General features: G+C 46.0%; 1 protein-coding gene across 1 annotated transcript in view; it reads right to left on the bottom strand.

The window, feature by feature from the left end:
- LOC306743590 (ubiquitin carboxyl-terminal hydrolase 11-like) overlaps positions 1 to 10000 on the bottom strand; it is a gene marked incomplete at its 5' end in the record, with an annotated part of 18741 nt that overhangs the window by 339 nt on the left and 8402 nt on the right. The window contains 9 exon segments of the mRNA XM_079226118.1: positions 1 to 1901; positions 3920 to 4008; positions 4458 to 4573; positions 4646 to 4795; positions 4986 to 5098; positions 5530 to 5600; positions 9397 to 9721; positions 9723 to 9835; positions 9934 to 10000. The exon segment at positions 1 to 1901 is cut by the window's left edge and continues 339 nt beyond it; the exon segment at positions 9934 to 10000 is cut by the window's right edge and continues 43 nt beyond it. Coding sequence (XP_079082244.1) covers positions 564 to 1901; positions 3920 to 4008; positions 4458 to 4573; positions 4646 to 4795; positions 4986 to 5098; positions 5530 to 5600; positions 9397 to 9721; positions 9723 to 9835; positions 9934 to 10000 — 2382 coding nt within the window. The 3' untranslated portion in view covers positions 1 to 563.

Below are 10000 nucleotides of genomic sequence, written 5' to 3' on the forward strand. Positions count from 1 at the left end.
ATACCAGAAAACAACCAAAATATACAAAGAAATCAATCAGTTCCCCGGCAGCTTTGTTCAATATTAAATTATCTGCAATAAACACACTCTGATTACCCATAATCCCCTTCACTGCTTTCATTTATAAACATGAGAAAGTTATTTAGTTTATCAAGTTAATTTAGAACAAGTCGACTATCAGAACTAGTTTATTATTTAATAAACCGCTCCGTTAACTTGTGATTTATAAATATATAACTGTCCTTTTTAATATTTAATATCAAATATGGAACCCGGTGTTTCCACCAGAATAATTTTAACTAATTAACTTTATTATATTACAGTTATTTGCTTGTACATATCTTGTATTACATTTAATAAATAAATATAGATATGTCTTTGTGGTGCCGGTGAGTCCTGATCCTCACGCAGCTCAAACTACCCGAGTCACGGGGAGAAGAAGTAATCAGAGGAAGTTCAAGTGTTGCTGGAAAATAATAATAATTTAAAATAAATCATGTAAAAAGAGACCTCTCGTCCTCATGAAGGAGAGAATGCAGATTTAAAGGAAATCAAGTGATTATTTAGTCCGTTTCCATGTTAACGTAGGACGAGGAGCCGTCCTTGCAGGAGGTGACGTCGTCGTCCTTGCAGGAGGAGGTGATGACCTCGTCCTTGCAGGAGGAGGTGACGTCATCGTCCCTGCAGGAGGAGGTGATGACCTCGTCCTTGCAGGAGGAGGTGATGACCTCGTCCTTGCAGGAGGAGGTGACGACGTCGTCCTTGCAGGAGGAGGTGACGTCGTCGTCCTTGCAGGAGGAGGTGACGTCGTCGTCCCTGCAGGAGGAGGTGATGACGTCGTCCCTGCAGGAGGAGGTGATGACGTCGTCCCTGCAGGAGGAGGTGATGACGTCGTCCTTGCAGGAGGAGGTGATGACGTCGTCCTTGCAGGAGGAGGTGGTGACGTCGTCCTTGCAGGAGGTGGTGATGACATCGTCCTTGCAGGAGGAGGTGGTGACGTCGTCCTTGCAGGAGGTGGTGATGACATCGTCCTTGCAGGAGGAGGTGGTGACGTCGTCCTTGCAGGAGGAGGTGATGACGTCGTCCTTGCAGGAGGAGGTGGTGACGTCGTCCTTGCAGGAGGTGGTGATGACATCGTCCTTGCAGGAGGAGGTGGTGACGTCGTCCTTGCAGGAGGAGGTGGTGACGCCGTCCTTGCAGGAGGAGGTGGTGACGCCGTCCTTGCAGGAGGAGGTGACGTCGTCCTTGCAGGAGGTGGTGACGCCGTCCTTGCAGGAGGTGGTGACGTCGTCCTTGCAGGAGGTGGTGACGCCGTCCTTGCAGGAGGTGGTGACGTCGTCCTTGCAGGAGGTGGTGATGACATCGTCCTTGCAGGAGGTGGTGACGTCGTCCTTGCAGGAGGAGGTGGTGACGTCGTCCTTGCAGGAGGTGGCGACGCCGTCCTTGCAGGAGGTGGTGACGTCGTCCTTGCAGGAGGTGGTGACGCCGTCCTTGCAGGAGGTGGTGACCTCGTTCTTGCAGGAGGTGACGTCGTCCTTGCAGGAGGAGGTGACGTCGTCGTCCTTGCAGGAGGTGGTGACGTCGTCCTTGCAGGAGGTGGTGACCTCGTTCTTGCAGGAGGTGACGTCGTCATCCTTGCAGGAGGAGGTGACGTCGTCGTTCTTGCAGGAGGAGGTGACGTCGTTCTTGCAGGAGGTGACATCGTTCTTGCAGAAGGAGGTGACGTCGTCGTTCTTGCAGGAGGAGGTGACGTCGTCGTTCTTGCAGGAGGAGGTGACGTCGTCATCCTTGCAGGAGGAGGTTACGTCGTTGGCGGCGGCGGGCCCGGCGCTGGGGGCCGGCAGGGTGGGCCTCCTCATCCGGTCTCGTCGGTGGTAGAACAAGACGTAGGCGGCGTTGGTCTGAGACGAGAGAGACGGGTGTGATGTTCACAAGTTCCTCAAACGCACCATTCCCAAAAACAGAGATTTAACATCCAGAACACGGAGCTGCTGCCGCCACCTGCTAGTGTGTCTGTGTTCTGTGTGGGTAGTTCAGATTCAACTGAGTCACTCAATAACACTCACGAAGTAACTCACTCAGTCCCTAACTAAGTAACCGACTCAATAACTCACTCACTACACAACTAACTAACTCACTACGAAACTAACTCACCAAGTAACTAACTAACTCACTTATTCACTAACTCACCACGTAACTAACTGTCTATGTAACTCACTCATCAAGTAACTAACTAACTACGTAACTAACTCACTACGTAACTAACTCACCAAGTAACTAACTAACTCACTTATTCACTAACTCACCACGTAACTAACTGTCTATGTAACTCACTCATCAAGTAACTAACTAACTACGTAACTAACTCACTACGTAACTAACTCACCAAGTAACTAACTAACTCACTTATTCACTAACTCACCACGTAACTAACTGTCTACGTAACTCACTCACCAAGCAACTAACTAACCACGTAACTAACTCACTACACAACTGACTCACTACGTAACTAACTCACCAAGTAACTAACTAACTCACTTATTCACTAACTCACCACGTAACTAACTAACTCACTTATTCACTAACTCACCAAGCAACTAACTAACTAACCACGTAACGAACTCATCAAGTAACGAACTCACTACGTAACGAACTCACTACGTAACGAACTCATCAAGTAACTAACTCATTCCGTAACTAACTCACCACGTAACTAACTCATCAAGTAACGAACTCACTACGTAACGAACTCACTACGTAACGAACTCACTACGTAACGAACTCATCACGTAACTAAGTCATCAAGTAACTAACTCATTATGTAACTAACTCACCACGTAACTAACTCATCAAGTAACTAACTCATTACGTAACTAACTCACCACATAACTAACTCACCACGTAACTAACTCATCAAGTAACGAACTCACTACGTAACTAACTCATCAAGTAACTAACTCATTACGTAACTAACTCACCACATAACTAACTCACCACGTAACTAACTCATCAAGTAACTAACTCATTACGTAACTAACTCACCACATAACTAACTCACCACGTAACTAACTCATCAAGTAACGAACTCACTACGTAACTAACTCATCAAGTAACTAACTCATTACGTAACTAACTCACCACATAACTAACTCACCACGTAACTAACTCATCAAGTAACGAACTCACTACGTAACGAACTCATCAAGTAACTAACTCATTACGTAACGAACTCACTACGTAACGAACTCACTACGTAACTAACTCATCAAGTAACGAACTCATTACGTAACTAACTCACCAAGTAACTAACTCACCAAGTAACTAACTAACTCACTTATTCACTAACTCACCACATAACTAACTGTCTACGTAACTCACTCACCAAGCAACTAACTAACCACGTAACTAACTCACTACACAACTGACTCACTACGTAACTAACTCACTACGAAACTAACTCACCAAGTAACTAACTAACTCACTTATTCACTAACTCACCACGTAACTAACTAACTCACTTATTCACTAACTCACCAAGCAACTAACTAACTAACCACGTAACTAACTCATCAAGTAACGAACTCACTACGTAACGAACTCACTACGTAACTAACTCATCAAGTAACTAACTCATTCCGTAACTAACTCACTACGTAACTAACTCATCAAGTAACTAACTCACTACGTAACTAACTCACCACGTAACTAACTCATTACGTAACTAACTCATTACGTAACTAACTCATTACGTAACTAACTCACCACGTAACTAACTCATCAAGTAACTAACTCACTACGTAACTCTGATGTAATAACTGTTACATGTGTTTCCTCCAGCTTCATATTAACATGTATAAGTATGAACTCTGATGTAATAACTGTTACATGTGGTTGTATGTTTAACTCCTGCGTGTCTCACCATGATCTGGTCCTCTCTGGCGTATGTCACTTTGCTGTCGTCAAAGTAGTACCACTGCCCGCTGTCCTTGTTCCACGCATAGCTGGTGTCTGCGCGCACACACACACACACACACACACACACACACACACACACACACACACACACACACAGAGTTGAGAGAAGCGACCTTGAGCTAAAGCAGTGTTTTTTTTGAAGAAACATGTTCAATGAGTGACATGTGTGAGCGTCAGGTTGTATCAGTATCAGTGGAGCAGTGAGCTGCTTTCCTCTACACATCTTTATAAACGGGGTTGTTGATTTGACACGGCTCTCAATTAATGCTCAAAGTTGAGCTGAGATCTGTTTCTTGTTTGAGAGACGACAGCAGAAAAGACCTCAGAGAGATCTCACGGAGGCTTTTCGCTAAACACCACGAATCAGGGAGTCGCGCATGAGCAGCGTAACCTGATAACGGAGTAACAACGTTTTACGTCCGTAACCAAAACCTGCAATACCTCCCCCACAGTTTGAGAACCCCTGAGCTAAAGGGACCTACAGTGGCCGTCTCTGAGTCCTCCGTAGTGATTGGACACAGCGATGAGGTCATAGCGGCTCGGAGGCTCCCCATTGCACAGACTCTTCCTCAGCAGGCAGCCGGAGAAGTCCAGGTCTCTGCAACGACACACGCACTGTTCAGAGAGAGAGAGTGTGTGTCTGTGTGTGTGTCTGTGTGTGTGTGTGTACCTCAGAGGGAATTCCACAATGCTGTCCAGCTTCTCTCTGGTGAACTTGGTGTAGCAGAACCTCTTCAGGTGGATGATGAGGACCTCTGGCAGAGACCAGAGGTCCAGCTTCTTAGTGGCCAGCTGGTGCTTCTTACACACCGGGCAGTACCTACACACACACACACACACACACACACACACACATAACATTTCTTAAATGTTAATATCAGAACCCAAACTCATGAATGAATATGATCAACAATGATGTGAACAGAGAGGAGAAATGGTTTAATAACCAGGTAAAGTGTTGTGTGTGTGTGTGGGGGGGGGGGGGGTGGGTGGGGGGGGGGGGGGGGTACCATGGATTCTCCTCCTCCAGCGTCTCCATGGTGGTGAACAGCGAGATGCATTCCTGCAGCTGCACCGTGGTCTGCTGCTGAGGAACCTCCATGCTGCCGTGCTTCATGTACTTCTACACAGAGGAAGAGGAGAGGAAGTGAGGAAGAGGTGTCCTACATGTTCTCTCTCAGCTTCTGTAAAGGATCCAATATCACTTTGTACAGCTTTGACACTACAGTATACTTTACTACTACAGTATAAATATATATATAATTATATTTTTTAAGATCCTTTGTTGACATACGATTACTTTTTAGGGGGATATAGTATACTGATCCAATCAGTCAATCAACTGCAGCGTTCAATCACATAACTGATGAACATTGAAGGACCGTTAAAACTCTTCCTGGAAACTGCTCTCATGCGTCCTCGCTCATGGCTCCTTAGAGATCCCTCCTCCCTCCTCATCAGGATGGTGGCTCAGAACCCACACGGAGGGACACGCCCACACGGAGGGACACGCCCACACGGAGGGACACGCCCACACAGACAAACCACACTGACCTCGGCCTCGTTTTCATTGTAGAACCTCTTCTTCATCTCCGGGTCCCAGTCGATGGCCACGTAGGGCTGAGCTGCAGACAGGATGCACATCACATGGTCACCGCTGAAACATCAGTATGATGGTGCATGATGCATGGTGTATGATGCATGATGCATGGTGCATGATGCATGGTGTATGTTGCATGGTGTATGATGCATGGTACATGGTTTATGGTGTATGATGCATGGTGCATGGTACATGGTTTATGATGCATGGTGTATGATGCATGATGCATGGTGCATGATGCATGGTGTATGATGCATGATGCATGGTGCATGATGCATGGTGCATGGTGCATGATGCATGGTGTATGATGCATGGTACATGGTTTACGGTGTATGATGCATGGTGTATGATGCATGGTGTATGATGCATGATGCATGGTGTATGATGCATGATGCATGGTGTATCGTGTATGATGCATGGTGTATGATGCATGGTGTATGATGCATGGTACATGGTGTATAATGCATGGTGTATGATGCATGGTGTATGATGCATGGTACATGGTGTATAATGCATGGTGTATGATGCATGGTGTATGATGCATGGTACATGGTTTATGATGCATGGTACATGATGCATGGTGTATGATGCATGGTGTATGGTGTATGGTTTATGATGCATGGTGTATGATGCATGGTACATGGTTTATAATGCATGGTGCATGATGCATGGTGCATGGTGTATGATGCATGGTGTATGGTGCATGATGCATGGTGTATGGTGCATGATGCATGGTGCATGGTGTATGATGCATGGTGTATGATGCATGGTGTATGATGCATGGTGTATGGTGTATGATGCATGGTGTATGGTGTATGATGCATGGTGTATGATGCATGGTGTATGATGCATGGTGTATGATGCATGGTACATGGTTTATGATGCATGGTGTATGATGCATGGTGTATGGTGTATGATGCATGGTGTATGATGCATGGTGTATGATGCATGGTGTATGATGCATGGTACATGGTTTATGATGCATGGTGTATGATGCATGGTACATGGTGTATGATGCATGGTACATGGTGTATGATGCATGGTGTATGATGCATGGTGTATGATGCATGGTACATGGTGTATGATGCATGGTACATGGTGTATGATGCATGGTACATGGTGTATGATGCATGGTGTATGATGCATGGTGTATGATGCATGGTACATGGTGTATGATGCATGGTGTATGATGCATGGTGTATGATGCATGGTACATGATGCATGACGCATGATGCATGACGCATGGTGTATGATGCATGACGCATGGTGTATGATGCATGACGCATGGTGTATGATGCATGGTGTATGGTGCATGGTGTATGATGCATGGTGTATGGTGTATGGTGCATGGTGTATGATGCATGGTGTATGATGCATGATGCATGGTGTATAATGCATGGTGTATGATGCATGGTGTATGATGCATGGTACATGGTTTATGATGCATGGTACATGATGCATGGTGTATGATGCATGGTGTATGGTGTATGATGCATGGTACATGGTTTATGATGCATGGTACATGATGCATGGTGTATGATGCATGGTGTATGGTGTATGGTTTATGATGCATGGTACATGATGCATGGTGTATGATGCATGATGCATGGTGTATGATGCATGGTACATGGTTTATGATGCATGGTACATGATGCATGGTGTATGATGCATGGTGTATGGTGTATGGTTTATGATGCATGGTGTATGATGCATGGTACATGGTTTATAATGCATGGTGCATGATGCATGGTGCATGGTGCATGGTGTATGATGCATGGTGTATGGTGCATGATGCATGGTGTATGGTTTATGATGCATGGTGCATGGTGTATGATGCATGGTGTATGATGCATGGTGTATGATGCATGGTGTATGGTGTATGATGCATGGTGTATGGTGTATGATGCATGGTGTATGATGCATGGTGTATGATGCATGGTGTATGATGCATGGTACATGGTTTATGATGCATGGTGTATGATGCATGGTGTATGGTGTATGATGCATGGTGTATGATGCATGGTGTATGATGCATGGTGTATGATGCATGGTACATGGTTTATGATGCATGGTGTATGATGCATGGTACATGGTGTATGATGCATGGTACATAGTGTATGATGCATGGTACATGGTGTATGATGCATGGTGTATGATGCATGGTGTATGATGCATGGTACATGGTGTATGATGCATGGTACATGGTGTATGATGCATGGTACATGGTGTATGATGCATGGTGTATGATGCATGGTACATGGTGTATGATGCATGGTGTATGATGCATGGTGTATGATGCATGGTACATGATGCATGACGCATGGTGTATGATGCATGACGCATGGTGTATGATGCATGACGCATGATGCATGACGCATGGTGTATGATGCATGACGCATGGTGCATGACGCATGGTGTATGATGCATGGTGTATGGTGCATGGTGTATGATGCATGGTGCATGGTGTATGGTGCATGGTGTATGATGCATGGTGTATGATGCATGATGCATGGTGTATCGTGTATGATGCATGGTGTATGATGCATGGTACATGGTGTATAATGCATGGTGTATGATGCATGGTGTATGATGCATGGTACATGGTGTATAATGCATGGTGTATGATGCATGGTGTATGATGCATGGTACATGGTTTATGATGCATGGTACATGATGCATGGTGTATGATGCATGGTGTATGGTGTATGGTTTATGATGCATGGTGTATGATGCATGGTGTATGATGCATGGTACATGGTTTATAATGCATGGTGCATGATGCATGGTGTATGATGCATGGTGTATGGTGCATGATGCATGGTGTATGGTTTATGATGCATGGTGCATGGTGTATGATGCATGGTGTATGATGCATGGTGTATGATGCATGGTACATGGTTTATGATGCATGGTGTATGATGCATGGTGTATGGTGTATGAAGCATGGTGTATGATGCATGGTGTATGATGCATGGTACATGGTTTATGATGCATGGTGTATGATGCATGGTACATGGTGTATGATGCATGGTACATGGTGTATGATGCATGGTACATGGTGTATGATGCATGGTGTATGATGCATGGTACATGGTGTATGATGCATGGTGTATGATGCATGGTGTATGATGCATGGTGTATGATGCATGGTGTATGATGCATGGTACATGGTGTATGATGCATGGTGTATGATGCATGACGCATGGTGTATGACGCATGGTGTATGATGCATGACGCATGGTGTATGATGCATGACGCATGGTGTATGATGCATGACGCATGATGCATGGTGTATGATGCATGACGCATGGTGTATGATGCATGACGCATGGTGTATGATGCATGGTACATGGTGTATGATGTATGATGCATGGTGTATGATGCATGGTGTATGGTGTATAATGCATGGTGTATGATGCATGGTACATGGTGTATGATGCATGGTGTATGATGCATGGTGTATGATGCATGGTGTATGATGCATGGTACATGGTGTATGATGCATGACGCATGGTGTATGATGCATGACGCATGGTGTATGATGCATGGTGTATGATGCATGGTGTATGGTGTATGATGTATGATGCATGGTGTATGATGCATGACGCATGGTGTATAATGCATGGTGTATGGTTTATGATGCATGGTGTATGGTTTATGATGCATGGTGTATGATGCATGGTGTATGGTGTATAATGCATGGTGTATGGTTTATGATGCATGGTGTATGATGCATGGTGTATGATGCATGGTGTATGATGCATGGTGTATAATGCATGGTGCATGACGTGACTTGTGAGTGAGTGTGTGTGTAGGCTTACAACTGAAGGACACGGCGCTCCCTCCCTCCCCCGTCCCTCTCTCCGTGGTCCCGTTGGAGTTCACCGCCTGGATGGTGAACAGACTCTTCCTCCTCTTGCGACACACCTTCCTCTTCGCCGGCTGCTCATTGGCTGGCGGGCTCGGAGAACACGCCTCCTCCTGCTTGTCTTCTTCTTCTTCTCCGGTCTCGTGTTGCGGCGGACGTGGCGACTCCGCTGGCGGTTCGCTACTCGAGTCCCCGGTGGGATTGACGCCGCAGACGGGCTCAAGCTGGCTCTCGGGCGCCGTGTCGCCATTGTCCAATGAGGGCAGCACGTGGTCGGCGTCGGGGGGGGCGCTCTGCGGTAGCGGTCTCGTCCGATTGACCTTTTGCCGACGAATCGCCGCAGCCGGGTTGTGCTCGAGACGGGCCGGCCTTCTCCCCGTCCTCCTGCTCCTCTGAACCAGAGCAGAAACAACCAGACGCGTCACCCAGCGCTCTATGAACACATATTATTATTATTAATAATGATAATAATAATAATTTCAGGCAATACCGTCACTGATGCCGTTGGTCTGGGTCTTGTACAGCTCCTCTTCCTCCTCATCGTCCTCCTCTTCCTC

Source organism: Taurulus bubalis (genome assembly GCF_910589615.1).
Source record: "Taurulus bubalis genome assembly, chromosome: 11".
NCBI lineage: Eukaryota > Metazoa > Chordata > Actinopteri > Perciformes > Cottidae > Taurulus > Taurulus bubalis.